The 20,939-nt window shown below is 43.8% G+C and overlaps 1 protein-coding gene across 5 annotated transcripts in view; it reads left to right on the plus strand.

Moving 5' to 3' along the window:
• The window catches only part of nbeab (neurobeachin b), a 182,779-nt gene that overhangs the window by 159,953 nt on the left and 1,887 nt on the right, over window positions 1–20,939 (plus strand). For 3 of the 5 annotated variants that reach the window (XM_070970886.1, XM_070970889.1, XM_070970891.1), the window contains 12 exons: window positions 1,010–1,150; window positions 2,202–2,321; window positions 5,716–5,868; window positions 8,638–8,805; window positions 13,499–13,588; window positions 14,710–14,902; window positions 15,721–15,792; window positions 15,945–16,100; window positions 16,778–16,948; window positions 19,562–19,663; window positions 19,851–20,047; window positions 20,494–20,645. In XM_070970886.1, coding sequence (XP_070826987.1) covers window positions 1,010–1,150; window positions 2,202–2,321; window positions 5,716–5,868; window positions 8,638–8,805; window positions 13,499–13,588; window positions 14,710–14,902; window positions 15,721–15,792; window positions 15,945–16,100; window positions 16,778–16,948; window positions 19,562–19,663; window positions 19,851–20,047; window positions 20,494–20,645 — 1,715 coding nt within the window. The remainder of the gene's footprint in view (window positions 1–1,009; window positions 1,151–2,201; window positions 2,322–5,715; window positions 5,869–8,637; window positions 8,806–13,498; window positions 13,589–14,709; window positions 14,903–15,720; window positions 15,793–15,944; window positions 16,101–16,777; window positions 16,949–19,561; window positions 19,664–19,850; window positions 20,048–20,493; window positions 20,646–20,939) is intronic. The other 2 variants (XM_070970888.1, XM_070970890.1) reach the window with 1 other exon arrangement.

The raw sequence follows: 20,939 nt of genomic DNA on the forward strand, positions 1-20,939 counted from the left end.
TATCTCCACTTACTTTAAATACTCCATGCTAAAGCGTTGGCTTGCACTGTGATAAACTGATGTTGCTGAGGTGAACAAAGACTAAACTCCTGAAAATGCCTCGTAGTCCTAACCTTTTCAGTATTATGGGTGTCAATTGTAATTTTTTCAACGTATAACTGGCTTGCAGTGATAAGTGTTGCTGAAAATGCCAGCAGCGTTCACTTCTAGTATTTCAACGAGCCCTATATTGGAGCAACTACATATAAACTGTAGGTTTCACCGACCTGATGACACAGTAATCTAAGATAAGCCTGTCCGTGTGTTTGTGATGAGAAGGCACTTAAGACAGTTAAAGAGCTCATATGACTAGAGTGCTCACACTGGCTGACAGTAACGCATAATGCAGAGTTTAAAATCCTTGAACTTGTCCATAAATCTTTTCATTGACTTGTCTTTCACTATATTGTTAATATGCTGCCAAGACAGATGCCTGGTGCAGTCCTCAGATCCAGACTGTCTGCTGCTCTGTGAAGTCTCTGCAGTTTTGGAACCAAACCCAGAACAGTTTAGAGACAACAAGCTCATTGGCTGGAACGTGGCCTTTAGCATGCTTTAACTCCAAATTGCTTATTAATATTTTACTTCTGTTACTGCTTTTGATACTTTTACTCGATTTTAACTTTTTGGCTGTTCGACTAAGTTTTAAGAGTGACAATGTCTTCTATTTATGAGGTAATGTTAGCCAAAAGGTGAATGCCACAAACTCTTAAGAGAGGAAGCTGCAACAAAGGAAGTGGTGATATATTTAAGAATCTTAATTTTCAGTAAAAATCATCATCAGTGTATAGAACATAAATGCAGCGGTGTATTTTGTCAAGCTTGCCAACTCAATTCAAGTGTCAGACTGATCCAACCACAAGTGCATATCAAGCATATGACTAACAAAAGCAGTAGGAAACAGTTTCTTTAGGGCTGCTTTGAGGGGAAAATGCAAGCACTGAACCTCTTGTCTCCTTATTTTTTCCAGCCTATCGGTGCTCTCAACCCAAAACGTGCAGCATTCTACGCCGAACGTTACGAGACTTGGGAAGATGACCAGACACCACCTTATCATTACAACTCCCACTACTCCACAGCGGCTTCCACGTTGCACTGGCTTGTCAGAATAGTGAGTAAAATCGCTCTCTCATCCGCCTTCACAGCCGTTATTGTACTGTGTTCAAAACCCCTGAATTAGTCAAGCATCTGAATAGGAATGAAGTCAAACCGGCATCCTCAGACAGCTTTTCATTTCTGAGTCTGCATTAGTTGATTGTCACTTGTCAGACTTGATGATGCTGTTACTTTGAGGTCTGTCGGCTTCTGCACAGGAAACGGCTCGACGTCTCAATTTGATTGGGCCTGAGTTAGACCAATGGCGCTCAGAAAACACATTTCACAGGCCAGTAAACCGGCATATGTGAACTAAATAAAGAGTGGCTGGGTAATGATTTACAGAGGCTGCTGTGACAGGTTTATGTGTTTCAGGCAACCCAGTGAGCGCTGGAGACATGTCCATCAAGGTTACTGAGCACTGTCCTCATTTACTCTGGAAGAGACGGAGGAAGCACATGCACTCTCTACCAATCTGTTCCCCACAAATCAGGCCCTTAGAACCTGCAGGGCTTCTTTGAGTGTGTATTTGATTTTGGAGTCAGCTTATTAATGTGAATGAGCTTTATGAGGAGTTTGTAGTGTATTTCTCCTCCCCCATCATTAGTAGAAAGGGGCTGATGAACTGAGGGGGCTCCCTTGACAGCAGTTAGATTGGCCTCTGTGGGTTTGTTCCCACAATCCCTTTCTTCCTCTGGTGAGTGATCCATCCGTCCCAACCGGCAACGGACCCCATCTCAGACTGAGAAAACCAAATTTGAGCTAATTATCATTATGGCTTACTGTACTCAGGAAGAACACTAATTAATTCTCCCCCAGGCTTGGATACAATGAATGGTTGGTATCTACAGAGGTCCATTAGTCTGCAGCAGAAAAGAATAACATTGAAATAATAAAGATGATTAAGACTGTTCACATGCATGTACTGCATCGAAATCCAGTAAGTTCAAAACAATTCTGAGACTTTCCTTATATTGATTATGATGGTTGCGCTCAAAATGCAGATCAAGATGGTGAAAAAGGTCACTTCTTTGCTCTTTGTTACGTCCTATTTGCTTTCTCTGTAGGAGCCCTTCACCACGTTCTTCCTTTGCACCAATAACAACAAATTCGACCACCCTGACCGCACCTTTTCTGCCATTGCCCGCTCTTGGAGAAACTGTCAGAGGGACACCTCCGACGTAAAGGTGAGAGTCACAACGGTGGCGTGTGGCACAACACGATTCATGGTTTACATTTATGTAGCTATGTTTTTGCTTACTACATACTTCTTCAAGAGAGTGTTCTGGAGTTGTGGTGCTATCCTATTCAGACAATGATAGGAATCATCAGTATACATTGCACTACATGTCTACCAGCAAAATTATAATTATACAGTTAGAACTGGCAATATAACCATGCCAAACCTCTCACTCACTATGCTCTCCTCTTTGGCCAATGCACCACTGCAAAAATATATACCATTAATTATAAATGCCTTATTCAAACAGCAAATCACAAAGACCCACAGTGTACAGGATTACCCTAAGCACTTAGAAATGCACATTTGAGTTATCTCAAGCAGAAAACAAACTATCTCAGAGGTAGACTGATCTTGTATCTCTGCATGCAAGCACTCATGAGTTTGAACAAAGGCTGTGTCTGAGAGAAAGACAAAGCCCTCCCTCTGCAAATCCACAGAGCAGTTACCGAAAGCACTGAACCCTGCTGATTCGCCTCCATTTTGCCCACTGCATAACATGCAGCAGGAATACGCACTGACCTCAAAGTGTCATATATTTCTAGCACACCCTGCATCTGGTAGTGTTGCCCCAGGCAATTAATAAAGCATTAATGACAAAAGCTATTTAAAATGTAGTCTTTTATGTACGGACAGGGTTTTTACTCACCAGGATCTGGGCGAAAGCAGCCAACAGTCTATGCGAGGCAGAGGCAGAAAGCTGCGAGCCAGCGAACAGCTGAATAGTCAAACGCCACCCTGTTAACAAATACAGCCTACTTTCAACTACTTGTATGTCTGCATGCATTTGTTTTTACACTCATAAGATGGCTACTGATCTATTAGGAGAGGCATTGTACTGTGCAGGAGAATGCTGGATTACTTACAGTATTTCATAATGTATTAGAAGCAGGAAATATTACACAAGAGCTTGTTTGGTTTACCCATGGTGCAATATGGGTAAACTACTGTTTTAGACAATGGCACTATAATAACTAATTAGATTTTTAACATTTGCTGTGATCTTTTTTATAATAATCACTATTTCTGTTATTTTTCCTATTTTTAGCATATCTTTCAACCCAGATTTTAATTTGTTTCCATTTGTAAAAAGGGCATTGATCAGTAAAATCCTAATCCAAAATTAAATTAAACCAAACCACAGGTTTTCCATGCATGCCCACTGAAAGGCAGCCAAACAGACATACAAATGCCATGCACAGACACCATGCAGGGACGGAGACTGAGGGGAGAGTCTGGGGTTAAGGTCAGCTTCGGCCCAGTACACCGAGCGGGCCATCAGGCCTCTGATTAAAAGGCAGCTTGTTTTTACCAGGGTCTCTCCTTCATTAACCCCGGCCTCTTCCAGCAGTAATGACGACAAGACTGAGGGAGGCTGAACCCCTGATGGGGATGACCTCCTTGAGCAAGTCAAATGGAAACAATCCTGCGCCGACCAAGCCCCTCACCTCCCCGACCACCCCATCATTATTGTGCATCTATACCTCTCATTTATTTCTGTGCTCACACAGTTATGTTAAGCTGCACAGCCACCATGTGCAGATAGAAGCACACTTTTCTTGGAAGAAACACACACTCACTCTCTCTCACACACACACACACAAACTGCTACCATGCTGTCTGAAGGAATCCAGCAGCACTCCACTAGTGACAGATTTTGACGAACATGTCATTAAGGTGACACAGTGTAAAGCAATGGAGGCTTGTGTGATTGACTTGTTAGCCCATTACGATGCTGTTGCAGAATTAATGGCTGCCATGGGAGGGTGGCTTGAAAACAGAGCTGGCAGTTTTAACGGCTTGGCGGTGAGTTACGGCAGGAAGTTTACAAACGAAAAAAAGTGGAGGGAAGGGTGTGTGTGTGCGTGTGTGAGAGACGGAGGGAAACAGAGAGGAATGGCCACTTTACTCCTTCCCTGTCGTGTGCAGAGGGTGAAATGTGACCAACAGCAGACCAGGAGGGTTATTGGCCTGTACCTTGTCATGCTAACTCGCTCTCTCAAAACCCAGTGATTTATGAGGGCCTAAAGGCTCCACACGTTATGTATCCCATAGGCAATATAAAGCTCCATAGTACCACTGAATCTGACAAACACTGCATTCATAAAACAAGCCTGACACAAGGAGTTCAAATACTATTCTGCACCCTCCTTTACAACCTCAGTCTAAGAGACAGACAACATTTAACTGGTCCTGTGTGTGTGTTTTCTAATGAGGACAGAGCAGAGAATCTACATTCCTCATGTGCATGTGCCTCATTATGCAGAGACTTTACTCACTCGTCCTTTCTTAGCTGTGTGATCAGGAGGATAAGATCTCTGGATCACAGAAAGTATATATACAGTAATTTATGATGCAAGTACCTTTTCTTGAAGCATTTCTTAGATAACCATAACAGTAGTTTTGCATTTTAGTAGAAAGCATGCCATAGGTTTTAGACGGACTATTTGACATCCAAAAAATAAATTTAAAACTGTTTGTGGTTATCATTAAATACCATCTCCTTTATTATGCTTTTTGTGTGTGTGTGTGTGTCACGGTTGAGCTTTGGTTATCTGGTGTTGCTGCTGAAAGCAAGTGCTGTCTGTACAAATGTTGTTGCTTTCAAAGACAGTATGACATCTGAGTTTCAGAGTTAGCTGCCAGAGAGCTTTTCACAAGCTGTTTGTTTGGGAAAAAGAAACCAAGAAGACAAAAAATAAGCAACTGTGGGTGTTGTGAGAGTTTTCAAACAGTCTCTGTATGTAAATTTGGCAAAAAGAGTGAAGTCATCATAATGTTCACTCATCTTAAGCAAGTGTCTGTAAGTTGATGTCCAGAAGTGGTTAAGAACACGCACATGATGTGTACCTAATGGGTTAAAAATGTCTTCAGAAATAGTCTTGTCTCAGAACACGGGTAAATATTTGCTCTCTTCTCTGGTGTGTGGAGTCACACCAGGCTTTATGTTGGGGGCTCCTTTACCATACTGACTTCCCCTCCACTGCAAGGTCCTGACCTCATCACAAGAGCCCAGAGACCAGGGAGAAAAACCCAGCTCAGTTCCAGTTTCATTTAACACACCTAACACCTCTGCCTGGAATAACTGGACTAGCACCTCTCACCGCCTTCTCATGGCCTGCTGTTTAGTTTGTTTGTGTTACCTTTCCCCTTGAATTCTCACTTCATCTCAGTGGGATACAGAACCTTTTTTCTCTGTTTTTCGTGGCTCTCTTCTCACATATGTTATTTCTTGCACGTTGCTGAATTGTTGGGCGATTATATGGTGTAAACTGTGGTTTTAGATGAAGTCCTGTCAGTGTGCTGTAAAACATTGGTATCTCTCTTCCTTTAAAACGCAGGAACTGATTCCTGAGTTCTACTACCTCCCGGAGATGTTTGTCAACAGCAACGGCTACCATCTGGGAATGAGGGAGGACAGGACCATGGTGTGTGATGTGGACTTGCCAGCCTGGGCCAAGAAGCCTGAAGACCTTGTTAGGATCAACAGGATGGTAAGATTTGGGCATGTGTCAGTTTCAAAGTGGGAGAATTACTTCTGCTAAAATTATGTGTGTATATGATATATGAGATAAAATATTAAAGAATCATCACACTGTATGAAAACATAAATTCCACTTCATCTTTATCCAGCAAAACGTTACTTTCTCCACCTTTTAATCCTCATCAATTAAGACTGAAGTAATGATAATAATATAAATTAACCATTTATAACTTTTGTTATTTTGGCCAACATAAATAGTCACAGTCACAGTTTTTTAAACAATTAATTTAACCAAGTATATTTATTGGCTTCTTTTGCTATTCAGGACAATATATGGCACACTGTGTCCTGTCATATTAAGTATTGTGGCGTGTTTTTGTGCGTAACATACACCACAGAATGTAAAGACTGTAGTACCATACTGAAAACCTACTATTAAGGTGGAATCATGTCATTTAGATGTATTTTTAAAATTTATTCTTTACAAGTGGCTTTTCTGCCTCGTGTCTCACAGCAGCATATAAATCCATTTCCCGCTCCTCCTCGTAACCTTCCCATGCATCTGTCTCTTTGTCTTATTCATGAAGCGTCTAATAAAGTGCACCGCTCAATACTAACACTGTACCCCTGACCCCAGTGATGTCACTAAAGGACAGGACTGAGGGCAAGTTTGCCCTATAGTGTTACCTTCTCTAATGCCGGGCCTCATCACTTTGGCAGTGCGCAGGGTTCTCGACGTCTGCGTGTGCGTGAACGTCTGTGTGTGCACGTTTAATACAGACAGCCTATCAACATGTGGTCCATAACTCCCAGCAGGTTTCGGGAGCAGCACGGAGACAGAAATGGAGACCCAACCCGTCTCTTGCCGTCAAATAAACTCTGTTCTCCCTTTAATCTGGAATCACTTACTCTAGAAACTCAACAGCTGTCCTTCCCACTGAACCTACTGACATTTTCTACAAAATCATATGATGAACGGCCATTACATGTACTAACAGTGCAGATGCTTTTTGAACACATATCCACATTTTTTTTATGTGGGTTGATTGTTGAAATTAAAAGTGGTTATGGTTACTCAGACTTTGTGAAGACGCCAGTTATTTGGAAAATGGTATCTTCATTACCACAGTGTGAGTATACTGTACACAACATGCTGACATTTCCAGGCCCGGCTACTCTGCTGTCACTTTACATAAAAAGGAGAAAATAGAACAAGAATACAGTTTGGATTTTGTTTGCAGTCATGTTTTGTTTAATATAATAAAATTCATAAAGACCTTTAGTGTGAAGTTTTTTCATTTCACATATGATAAAAGACAAGATGATTTTCAAATCATTTCAAATTTACACTCTCAGTTATTATATATCTCTATATATTCTTCAGCTTTCTTATTTAGTCTTTGGTGAGTGATTCCTTCTGAAAACCATAGACGCTTCCATAAATCTGCTACGAAGACACAAAGTTTCATACATGTTATGTATCCTGGGGTGAGGGGCCACAGTGTTTTTGGACCAGAGGAAGAAAGAGGCAGTGGGAACACACCTGACCTTTTCATCTGGAGTGACAGAGCTGGGCTGGTCTTATGGAGGTGACCTTTCCCCGTGCTCTACCCACGCTGCCTGGGCGAGCTCCATCGGGCTTGTATACCGGCAGAGTGGAGGGGTGGAGGGGGAGAGGCAGGAGGGGAGAGAAAAGGGAGAGGCTGGGAGTTGTTACGGGCATGTCTGCATCTCCAAAACAGGGAGTGAGGATGACAAAGGGATTACAGTGGATATTTTCTCACAGTTGAAGGATACATGTGTGATGTTGCCTTGCATTGTTACATGCTCAGACCAGTGTATTCACATGCCCAGAAAATCATAGTCTTCTGCCTCCATTTCTTTGTCTTTTCTTTTGTTCTGCTCCCTGGTTAGCCCACACTCTTGCTTCCTCTATTATTTCATTTCTGTCAGTGAATCTCTCTCCCTGCCTCCCCCTCTGTCTCACTCTTCCTCTTTTTTTTTCCCTTCCCTCCTTCTCCTTCTCCCTCCCTCCCTCTTCCTCCCACTTCCCATCTTTGCATGTGCCACTTTCAATTGTAGTGATATGCCCTGTGGCAAACTCTGCCTCTGTGTGCTCGAGCAGGCTTTGTTGGTAATGGCTGTTATTCCTGACGCGAGGGGAGGAGTGTAAATTCCTCTAGCAAAGCCTTACACCAGCATGCATGGGAATTATATTGTACCGTATTTTGGAACAATGCATCTAACCCCCACTGCATGGCTTTCACAGGTGAATTTATAATAATTATCTGCCCTAAATCTAATCCCAAATCTCTCAGGTCTCCTTTTTCACTCTCACAAGTGATTTATCAATGCTGCTCATGCAGACGGTTTTACAGTAAATTGGATCCCTGTTTAGCATTGAACCGATTTCTTTGTCTCCATGCAAAGAGAGTCGCTCTGCTTTTTAAGTGCATAGAGAAATGCGATATGTGAGGCTTGTCCTGAGTTAGCTGGTTACATTAAAAGGACGGGATCGACCTCTCTCTCTTTTTACTGTGATCTTTACATGCTGTAAATCAAGTTAAATACTTATCTTTATTTAACTGAATGAAGGTTATTTTCCCCTTAAAGTACTCTTAATTAGTTTTATGATGTCTGATGTTATGTAATGCCTGGTGGGTTGGCTGTGTTTTGTTGTGTTCAGTGTTGTGTGTGAAGTATAATTTGTGTTGTGTCTTTTGTGCTGTGTGCTGCTGGTATGCCTCTCACCTCTACTTGCCCTGTACTCCTCTGACAGGCCCTGGAAAGCGAGTTTGTGTCATGTCAGCTGCATCAGTGGATTGACCTTATTTTCGGCTACAAGCAGCGAGGCCCAGAGGCGGTGCGTGCCCTCAACGTCTTTCACTACCTGACTTACGAGGGCGCCGCCAAGCTGGACAGTATCACTGACCCTTCTCTCAGAGAGGTAAAGCACATACACACATCGCCATGGAGACAACCCCCCCCCCCCCCCCCCTTTTATCTACCATAGGCACAACCTCCTGTCTCTATTTGTCCTGGCATGTGCTGGAGCTCCGGGAGCATTCATAACATGCATCTGTCAATCAATTATTGTGTCATGCAGATGTAACCCGTGAGAGAATCAGGCAGAGCTGCTGACTCATCGACTTTGAGATTGGCATCATTTTGCAATGATCTGAGTTATTAATTTCCTCTCTCTCAGATAAACGGTAATCTTTTAATATCTGTCTACATTATTCATGGATCCATCTTAACATTGTCTTCTGTGCTCTTTTCCTCTTGGTGAGGAATATACTGTATGTTCCCTTCCCTCAATCAGATCAATGAATCTGACTGAGCTCTTTGATCAATCAACAGAGGTCACACAGTCAATAGATGAGGGAGTGAATCCTCTTGTTCTTAACTAATTAATTGAATATCTATTAGCTCGACCGTACTACTCGTGAATAGCTTAATTGCGAAGGGGGGAAAGGGGACCAGAGACTGCAGCAGCTGGCATGCATTGTGGTACTTTCCAGTGTGAGCTTGTCTCTCCCTGTGATATCCACCATCTGCTGTCTGCAAAACAAGTCATTTATATACTGTCACTTCCAGGGGCGCCTTTATTTATCAAGTGACCACTATGCAAATCACCTGCAGAAGATTTGGCTGATCTAATTACCAAACCATATTGTGAAAGGTTTGGTTTTCATCATTTTGAGAAAGGTTTAGGCGATGATTTTTTTTTTTTTTTATTTTGCATCAGGCTGAGGGGTTTTTGGCTGTCTTACACCCTACTGTTACCCTGAGAGATGACAGTACTGTTAGTTAGTTGCACATTAGGAAGCCTGCTTCTCAGACTCCCTAATTGTGCCCAGTTGACGCAGTCGCTATTGTGACATGTGAATGTATTTGCGTTCAAGAGAGAAATTGCCTCTGCTAATTGCAACTGATGTAATGCTGATATGATGAGCACTAATTAAGACGAGCCTTCATACCTTCAGTCATGTTTCTCATTCCAGATGGATTCTGCCTCTCCCTGTAACATAAAGTATAACCTCATATAACTAAACCCCATGTACCAAAACCTAGCAGTGTCCTGAAAATGCATTATTATCAAGTCTATTAAACAGGGATGCTAAAGGGTGATTAATTGACACTGGTTTAATGCTAGTTTTAAACCAGATAGTTGTAATTTTTCTGCAAATCCTGAAAAAAGATGTAGTGTAAACTCTGCTCTGCTGGGAAATTATTTAAGTTTAACAGTTTCCTGCACAGTCTATGGTAACATGATGATCATTTTGTTGGTGATTTATACCATTATTCCCATTATTGCTTACCACTCCTACTGTCCCACACAGGCAAGTCTGTGAGCTGCCTGCCTGAGTCAGTGAGGTGGAGCATGGAAAAGTGCCCAGTGAATGTCTTGCTAAGACCTGCTGAAATGTGATGATTGACTCCGGGCTATTGATTCATTCTGGGCCTGACAGGTGAAACTGCAGATCTGGCATTAGTCACAACAATTAAGGCATTTGAAATGTCAAGAAATTAGAGGTCATGAGAGATAATTTCCGTCCGTGTGTCAGGTAGAAATGATGACACCCTCTGACATGCCGCCGGGCCTCTGGTTGAGGGCACGGTGACAGCTCTAGTGGGCACGCTGCCGGAACAGCAGTCCTTCTCCATGATGCTCCTCCTGACAGCCTTCTCTTATGGAAAAACATGACAGCAACCCCTTGATTCAGGCCCTGCTGTGTCACTCAGAAGTAAACAGACAAATTATTCATCAGTGGGACTCTCTTCCTCCTCAGCTGCCACTTCCCCTCCCGCCCCCTCTGAATCAACAAAGACAACAAAGTGTGCTGTGGCAAGCTAGTGAAGGGCTTTGAAGTAGCTTGATTTCACCTATTATCACAGTGATGGAACACAAGTGTTTAAATGCTTGACCTTAATGATAAGAAACTCCCAATTTATATATGTCATAGCATATAGGATCCATTGTGCATCGTTATTGATCACAGCTGCATTAGACACGATCACCTACTGGTGGACACATTGTTTGAGACATTTCTGCTCCCACACACAGTAGTGCACATGCCAACTCCCAAGCTGTCACTCAAGAAACACCCTCAGGGTAATTCTTTGTTGGTGCTTAAGGATTAAAATAAGTCCAGATAAGCTTACCTTAAACAAATTTCCACTGGCATGCAAAGAATGGGCAGCAGTGCCGTCACATGGGAAAGTAACACAATTACAAAATTACATTAACAGGCTGTTTATGTGTATTTTCATGTGCCTGCATGGTTTTTACTTCAGATGAACTTAATGAAAGCAATTTTCTTCCGCAATCTAAACCCTATCTGTCAAAAGGTGAGAGGCTTTAGCAGCTTCATATTTGTAGCTGCCACCGCTGATCTCACGTGTTGTGACTCAGCATGATCCCACGCTGCTTAGCGGGTCACTGCAAGGCCGTGTTTGCATCTGACAGAGATGTTGTCTTGCTGCATTGCATGAGTACACTGGAGGATGCACAGAGTCTCTCTGTCACCAGTTTGGGGACCAGACAGCCGATGCAGAGAGAGAGAGAGAGAGAGAGAGAGAGAGAGAGAGAGAGAGAGAGAGAGAGAGAGAGAGAGAGAGAGAGAGAGAGAGAGAGAGAGAGAGAGAGAGAGAGAGAGAGAGAGAGAGAGAGAGAGAGAGAGAGAGAGAGAGAGAGAGAGAGAGAGAGAGAGAGAGAGAGAGAGAGAGAGAGAGAGAGAGAGAGAGAGAGAGAGAGAGAGAGAGAGAGAGCTGCAGCCACTCACCTCTGAAGCCTTAAGCTCACGCCAAAATCGGATGCGAACAAAGTCAGACAGACAGACATGCAGACACATTGTGTTATGATGGATGTTAGGTGCTCACCCAAGCAAGGCGGTTGTTGCTGGGAGGGGAGATCATCCAGATGGCTTTGGCAATAAGTGTCACTTATCAGCCAAAAAGCAGAGCCTGAAGTGACTTAAGCTAATGAACTGCCTGTTAAGTGCCCTGCATCTCAGACTGAGATAGAGATAAGTTTTTGACATACCTCAGAGAGGATTAGTGTTGAAGCACCTGAGAGATATTGACATGTTTTGATCATTCAGTGGACGAACATGTTCTTGAGTTAACCTTCAACAAGTGAGACCCCTTCCCCTTCCCCTGACACACACACACACACACACACACACACACACACACACACACACACACACACACACACACAGAAAAATCCTCCCCATTCCACTCTGGAAATAATTGTTGGGCGTCAAGTTTTTCTAAGACTACCAAAACGGGACATGGAGCAGCCCAGTTTCCCTGGTAATAGATTTATCACAAGAAATATGATGATGTTTTCCACATGGCCCTCTCAGCCTTTCTGATCTTTGTATCAAATTTCTTTATTTGAGCAGACATTGTGACCCTCACCCCAAACCTAACCTTAAATAGCCATAATGTCAGTTGCTTATTACTTGACGGACTGCGTTGTAAAGAAACACCGACTAACACTTAATGGTTGCCAAATGTGCTCACCAACTCACATGAAACTTTCACTGCTGTGCGACAGCGCTCAGCCGTGTGGACAGCGCCTTTTTTGGTGCTGTGGAAGATAGGAAGTGACCAGGGGGTGTTGGGGCCGACTGTTTGGCTTGCAGGTGGCCTGTCCTAATTCAGTATCACCTCCAAACTTCCCCTGCCACATCTCCCTCTGTGGCATGTGCTGCCCAATAGGTCCTTTTGATAGTGAGTGGTGTGTACAGGCGGAGGAAAATGAGGGCTAGTCACCCAGGCAGTCAGAAGGGCGGGCGAAGGGCTGAGCGATGTATGTTCCATTGTGCACAGTGGCATTGACGGACGTCTACAAGCTCCCCTCTGATGGTGGAAGTGGCTCCAGTCACATCAATCACTCCCACCGTGGAGTGCCCCACTTTCAGTCAAGCTCAGTAGCTCTTACTGCTTGTTTTTTTTTCCTCACTCACTGAAGGCAAGAGAAATCTTTTGACTATTTAAATGGAAGTTATTTTCTAATAATAGTAAAATATTCTTCTGGTGTTGTGTTGTTTTTTTCCCTTTACTCAGGGTGCGACTTGTGCTGTTTTTAGTTTTTTCCTTAGTCACAAGCATCCAGACTCACAGTTCATAGCCCATAAATCATCCTTCATCAAGATAGCCTCTGCCAAATCGCCCTGGTCTGCTTGTGTGATTTTTGTGCCTCTGTTTCATGCGTATGTGTGTGCATGGACATGCTTTTCCCCTTTGTTTCAAGCACAATAACATCTAAAAGCAGGCCGGCCTGCTGCAGTCCTAGCTGGATGTCACTCCAGGTTAACGTTTATGCAGTGGGGGCCTCTGTGCCTGGAAATGGGAATGGTTAACTGAAGCATGTTAATAGGAAAAGGCTTGTCTCTTCCATACTAACACTTGGATGACTCTGCAGGCCGAGGGGGGAAGGGGGAGCACCCAGGCGGATTGGGAGTGCTCCCCTTTCCCTTTACCTCCCCCCTTCCTCAGAGGCACGGCTGAGTTAGGATTTGCTTGCATTGTCAAGTAACGCATTGACCCATCACTTTGATGCATATTGATTGTGACAGCCGCTCTCTCTCTCGCTCTCTCTCTCCTTCTTCCCTCTCTCTCTCCCGCAGGCCACAGAGGCACAGATCCAGAGCTTTGGACAGACGCCATCTCAGTTGCTTATTGAGCCACATCCTCCACGCAGCTCCGCCATGCACCTGGTGAGAGCAACGAGCATGCTGGGAAAATTCCCTCTACCTCTGGTGATGGTGGTGGTGGTGTGTGTGAGGGAAAGGATTTGTGGACCTGTGCGAGCCCGGATGGAGTGTGTTTGCGTGGCTGCGTTTGTCGGTAGACGCAAGATTGAGATAGATGTTCCCTGATTTTTCTCGTCTGTTTTTCTTCAGTTCACACTTTTATAACAAAAGATACATTTTTCAGAAGGCTTATCTCATGTAGGTCATAGACCTGCAATATAACAACACATTTGCAGCACTAGTTTTCCGCACTGTTTTATCACTGTCACTGCTTACTAGCAGTGTGGTGTAAAGGGAAGAGTGCTCCCTACTGGCCTAGTAGTTCCCCTCTTTCTGCTGTAAGCTGCTCTTCCCTGTCTAATCCATGTAATAGCCAGCCTAGCCCTCATTATCCCCACATGGCTCTCTCTGTTTCTTTCCCCCTACGAGAAACTTTGTAAGGCAAATCCCTTTGAGACCCTTTAGTTCAATTTTCTACTTTGGCAACAGATGGGAATGTTTTCATCCACCTCTGTCCACTTCTGTCAAAAGTCTCTGAAATTAGGGATGAGAGCTGAAGCTGGTTCAAAACTCACAGAATATTGTCAGGATCACTATCTCCTCTATTCTACTCCTGCTACACAAGAAGTTTAACCCAGGGTTGTAAAAGTGGAGCTGAATTTTACAGCACATCTTCAAAAACCTATGCAATCTCTTTTAATGTTTTTTTCTCTCTGGACCGAACTGAATCTTTCTGCTAAATGTGTATCATGTACGTAAGCATCATCTCATGTGTACAGCCTACTTCATCCCAGTTTTCCATGTCTTACCCTTGTCTGACCAGTCCCCTCGTCTGACTGCACTGTGCAGCGGGGGCAGTGCATGAAACTCTCCTCTGTGTCTGAACCTAGTTTTTCCTCCAACCTCCACACTAATTACCTCTTTCCATTCTTTTTGTCCCATCTTTTCATACCTATCCTTTTCATCTTCTTCCCTGCTTCCCCTTCCTCGTCCTGCTCCTCTGTCCTTGTACTCCTCCTCCTCTCCCACCATCACATCCTTCCATCCTTTCCCACACTCCGTCTTTTCTCTCTTCTACTCAATAGTGTTTCCTTCCACAGAGTCCTCTCATGTTCAAGGACCAGATGCAGCAGGATGTCATCATGGTGTTGAAGTTTCCATCCAATTCGCCAGTAACGCATGTGGCCGCCAACACCCTGCCCCATCTTACCATCCCTGCTGTGGTCACTGTCACCTGCAGCCGCCTGTTTGCCGTCAACCGATGGCACAACACTGTTGGTGAGTGGAGCTCAGCGCACATGGCAGAAAATATGTTCAAACGGACACAAAAAAAGTGCCATGCCACTTGTGATACCTACCACAGCAGTGGCCCTGTAAAATCACTTCATCACCGTCACACAAAAACCTGCCCACCGCTCATAATAGAGCTGTAGCCAGCTGGCTGTGTGAGAGGCTAGCACCTCCTAGGTAAGCTGACCATGAGTGTTTCCACATGTTCCTATTCAGACATGTGTGAACAACATTACCCACAGAGCCCCTCCCTGAGAATCAGCCTCACCTCAGGGTCAGAGGGCCAAAGTAATGGTTACTAGGAAATTAGGCCGCAACTGCACCACATTCTCCTCACACGTCCCCATCTGTCACTGTAGAAACACACAGAGCTCAGGGCCGAAGAGTCCGCATTGTGTGGCTGCTCCCACACTAATGAACCCAGCTGCAGCGCCCTTGCCATCCTGTTGGAGAGGAGGGAAATGTGGTTTGGCTTTCCAGAATAATGATGATAAGAAGGCCTCCTCATTTTCGGACGCGTTGCTGTTTCAAAACTGGCTCCAGATACAGACTGCATGGATAAAGTCTCCATTAAGTTTGACACCCTGAAAAAAAAAGACCAGTAAGACAGATGGAAATCTTTCTGATGGACCTCCAACACTTCCATCTCCTGGAAGAGACTCTGAATTAACTTTGGCTCTAAAAAGGGAACAGGTGTGTCTGTGTGCGTGTGTCTGTGTGTGTGTTGGGGGGTAAGAATGCACACATGTGGAGGTTAGAAATATCCTCAGTGATTAATTCCCTTATGTGTCCCTGCCTGATTCCAGGTCTCCGAGGAGCACCAGGCTACTCTCTGGAGCAGGCCCATCACCTGCCTATAGAGATGGATTCCCTGGTCGGTGAGTGAACTTCTTTGTCTTGACTGGAAAATACAGCATCAAAGAAAAAACAGAACACTGACTTTTCTATCTAGAAATCTATTTTAACTGTAATTAGTAGCTTCACATTTTCTTGTGTCGCCTCAGGTATTGACACTTTTTTTTTTCCACAGCCAACAGTACTGGAAGCAACAAGCGTCAGATCACAGACCTAGTGGACCAGAGCATCCAAATCACCACACACTGTTTCGTGGTGACAGCTGACAACCGCTACATACTGGTGTGTGGCTTCTGGGACAAGAGCTTTCGTGTGTACTCCTCTGAGACAGGTAGGTTGCAGTGTAAACTCTATTTCCTGTAGAGCTGTGCACTGATGTGTGGAGGACTGAGCACTATGATGGGAATAATACAGTATTGTCGCTGCTCTCTCCTGACAAGCCTTGTAGAAAAATGAATGGCTATACTACAATACCCATAATACACTGAAACTTACTGATAAGTTAAAAAAAAAAGATATTTAGTCATTTCTTTCCCAGTGATAGTGATTCAGTGAGTGCAGGATGATTGTGTTGGCAACATACCTGTTTAACTATAAATGATTATCGCTGCTTGATAAGCTCCACTTAATCCAAATTTGGGGATCAGGACCACCCCAAGGGATTCCAAGAGTAATCTTAGGACATGCTTTGACCTTTTATGGCCTCTAAAAATTCTTCAAATATAACACATCAAGAGAGAAAAATCACTCCTGTGGGTCGAGCTCAACTCTGTCCACACAAGGCCATAATCTATGATGAGGGGTCACAAGTAGACATTGTTTAATTTTAAGAGGTCAGAAAGGCTGGGAACCACTGATTTAACTATCTTGGAAATATTTTTCTTTCGATGTCCCCTTAACTACAGTTGATAGGGCTTTGAAAACAGCTGGCAGAAGTTTTAACATTTCAACTTCTTAGCAATTTTTGCTAACGCCAAAAACATGTTTGCACATATGTGTTTTCTTTAGGCAAGCTGACCCAGATAGTGTTTGGCCACTGGGACGTGGTGACATGTCTGGCCAGATCTGAGTCTTACATCGGAGGAGACTGCTACATCGTCTCTGGGTCCAGGGATGCAACACTTCTGCTGTGGTACTGGAGTGGACGGCACCATATTATCGGCGACAACCCCAATAATAGTGAGTAGCAGCATGCATGTGCAAGCATATAGTAGCATCATCCTCTGGACAAAATTGCAAGAAGCCTTTTACACTTTGTAGTATTTTTCTTATGATATTTACTCCTTTGTTGTCAAGTAAAAGCCTATAAAGGTGCATAAGGATTTTTAAAAAGTGATATAGGATTCTGAGGTATTCTTCCCAAGAAATCAGATAATGTGGAGAGATAGAGAGACAGTAATTCATCTGCACTGTAGCTGTGATATATTAGTATGATCCATTACACTGAGCTGTGCTGCTTTCAGGAAGAGGACTCCAGATGTCTTGGCATTCAAAATGGTAGACCCCAGTGTGTGATTATTGCTGCTCAGTTCATTTAGTTACTCATTCTCACTGATCGTCTGTGTTCAAAACAATCCATCAGGGGCGTTCCAGTACCGTACAGCGCCATTTATGGTGTGGAGTTGAAACACTGCAGATAAGGAACAGAGAGTGTTTTTAGTGTATTTCTGGGTGACAGTATAATGTTTGTGTGTGTGTGCTTGAAGATCTTGTGTTTCCAATTGTCACAGATTCTAGTAGCTCTGGATTAGTTGCGAGTGTTCTCTAATTAACTTCACTGAGGCTCCGACAGTTAATTAAGAATTTCAGCTTGGTTGCCTCCAATTAGCAAGGGGCAATAGCACTTGTGTTACTGCAGCAGGAAAACAGTATTCCCCTGGTATTTACGCTACTAGTGCTTACAATGCATGTTCAATGGACAAAAGGGAAAGGGAAGCCACACACTCGTCTCAACAAACAAAAGACAGGATGTGTTTTCACCCTTTCAAATCATTTCCAATCACAATATCATCCATATATCAGGATTCAGAAACTCTTTGCAGGCAGCAGATAATAATCTAACTGTGTCCAAGAATGCAGAATACTAGAGGCTGGCGACTGGGGCCTGTGCAGTGGAAAATGAGTCAGAATCAGATAAAAACTTAACTGTACACTGATAATCTGAGTATCAGTCACGTTCAAATGTAGATGGCAGGCATTTGCGAGGACCCTCGGGGATGAGCCACTACCACCCTTTCATATCTACACAGCTGAAGTCCTCTTTATTCTCTTACTTATTGGCTTATTCATTCCACGAGGCTCATTCTGGTGATTTCATGCCTATTATATTTTCTATAATGCTGGCTGAAGGTTGTGTGAATACGTGGCAGCAGCCCTCTGGATCACTGCTCCCTCCTCTCGCAGATGTGGCGTGCCCAAGAAATTGATTTCACCCGTGCCCCAAAAGGTTGCATGTGTCTTAAATGTGTAATAATTAAAATAACTTCCAGCTCAATCATGGTCCTGCCTCTCAGACTCGGCCCATCACACCAGCGCGAGGGGATATTTGCACCGGGTAATTGTGGTGGCTGACTTCGGCTCGTCCCAAGGGCTAGCAGAGGGTGGGGGGGGTATGCAGTGCAGGCTGATTGAATCTTTTGTCGGGTAGGTGAGCTGCACAAGCTCCCTTTTTCCCCCTGGAGGCTTTTTCTGATGCTTGTCCTATTCAGCCCCCCTCAACACTGGGTACTGGGACTGACAGCGCTGCTCAGGTCCTGGTCTCTAAGGGACTGTGCTGCATCGATCACAGTCCAAGCCCACTGACTGGACCGCTACAGCTGCAGAGGCGATATGCCGAGCTGGAGGAGGGGATAAGAGAGGAGGAGAGAGGTCTGACACATGTCTACATCATCTATCAGGGCCTAACTGTCATCTATGTGGAGAGAGAAACTTTCACTGAATTGGCTGCAGTTTGAGTTGTGTGTGGACACCAGCAGACACACACTGTGTATTCACTGCTATTAGTGTGAGTTTGCCGTCACGAGTGGGCTGAAAGGTGGTGAATATGGTGTGAGGGTCCACACAAATTATACATAATGAAATAAAAAGAATGTTAAAATAATTGAGATAAATAAAAAAAATGGCTGCCCAAAGGATTTTTTTTAATTTGATCCAGAAATCCCACCGACCTCTTCCTCCCCCCATGGTTAAATGCTAAAATGGATGGTTTCTCCGCTTTTCATTGGCTGCATTTTGTCTGCATTTTGTTGTCAAATGCAGATCTATGTTAATTTAGTGATGGATTCAGTGGGTTCAGCTCACTGTAAGACACAGAGAGTATTTAAGGGACATGGTTAGGGTTGCTCATTATTGGTGATCAGTGCATTTCCCACAGTGTGCTGCCTTCATACTTCTCTCCAGACACTGTTCTGGCTGTACTGGAGGTCGGCTCCAGTTGCCGTGAAACTCCCCTCACTAACCTCTCCCCCGGCCATCATCAATCATGTGACACTCGGGATGAAATCAAGTGGCTCGGCGGCCATCAGTGGGCATCCCAGCATTTACATGACAATTCAAAGGGACCTCCCTGCTAGCAGATGTGCGTCATAGTCGCTGTGCTTGTGTTTATATGATTTTATTGCCTACTGAAGGTGTGGTTATGTAGACCACTGCACAGAAATCCCATTTCACAAAAATTTAGGTTACCATATTATGCAGGTATGAAGATTGTCTATGTGGTGTTTTCAGAATCAGACAATAGATTTAATCAATTAAACTGTCAGTTTATGATATTGTGTATCTGCCATCTTTTAGGTGACTACCCAGCACCGCGAGCAGTTCTGACGGGTCATGACCAGGAAGTTGTGTGTGTGTCAGTCTGTGCAGAGCTGGGCCTGGTCATCAGCGGAGCCAAAGGTCAGTGTGCCTTTCCACCTCCCTTTCTTCATGCAAATAAACCGTGGAACCAGGAGTCTCTCTCTGCACACGCTCAAAATTACACGGCCTGATTTTATGAAGACAGAATTATAGATTTTTTATTTATTTATTTATTTTTTACTCACACTGGTGGATGCATTTCTCTGTGCACGTTTCGGTTCGGCAGAGGGTCCATGTCTGGTCCACACCATCACAGGGGACCTGCTGCGGGCTCTGGAGGGGCCAGACCACTATCAGTGCCCACGGCTCATCTCAGTGTCCAGCGAGGGCCACTGCATCATCTACTACGAGAGAGGCCGCTTCTGCAACTTCAGCATTAATGGAAAACTGCTGGCACAGATGGAGATCAATGATTCCACCAGAGTAAGCTGACACACGCTCTAACACCAGCCTACAGTACTCTAATAGTAATTTTGCAGAATCATTATATACGTGCAGTATGTTTGTGGATGATACTTTGCATGACCATGATCATAGTATACAGTCCAAAGCATCCTTTACAGTTGAATTTTAACTTGCCCCAGTCAAGTTTTGTGATATAAATAATAGTATATTATTATTATATTACTATTATATATTACTATTATTAGTATAATAGTAAATATTACTAATTATATTAACACAATCATTATTTAATTTGTACAAATCTTGAATTGCACATCCCTGCTGCCTGACATCCTCATACTGTACTTCATCTTTCACAAAAGTTTTATCTACATAACCGCCTCTCATTCAATAACAACTCTTACATTCCCCTAGAGGACACAATAAAAGTAGATTTGGACATGAACCCCTCTCTGTCTCTGCAGGCTGTTCTCCTGAGCAGTGATGGCCACAACCTGGTCACAGGTGGGGACAACGGCGTGGTGGAGGTGTGGCAGGCCTGTGACTTCAAACAGCTCTACATCTACCCTGGGTGTGACGCTGGCGTCCGAGCCATGGACCTATCACATGATCAAAGGTCAGAGCAGTTGTATGATAGCAATTCTGAGGCCAGAGAGAGAAGAGACGATGCGTGCAGGAAGCCATGTTAATGAACAGCTCCCACTCATCACACAGTGGTTTTAATATGGTCCTGTGATGAGGTGAATCCAGGAAATAGTCATTATCGCTTATTGATTTCCAGTAATTAATCTCTACCTATCACAAAGTAGAGAAGCCTTGAAGTAAAATAAGTTGCAAGTGGTACCCAAATGGTTCGTACATTTTAAAGTGTAAGAACAAGAGTACAGAATCATTATGTGGGCTTGTTTAT

Source organism: Chaetodon trifascialis, chromosome 9 (genome assembly GCF_039877785.1).
Source record: "Chaetodon trifascialis isolate fChaTrf1 chromosome 9, fChaTrf1.hap1, whole genome shotgun sequence".
NCBI classification, from domain to species: Eukaryota; Metazoa; Chordata; class Actinopteri; order Chaetodontiformes; family Chaetodontidae; genus Chaetodon; species Chaetodon trifascialis.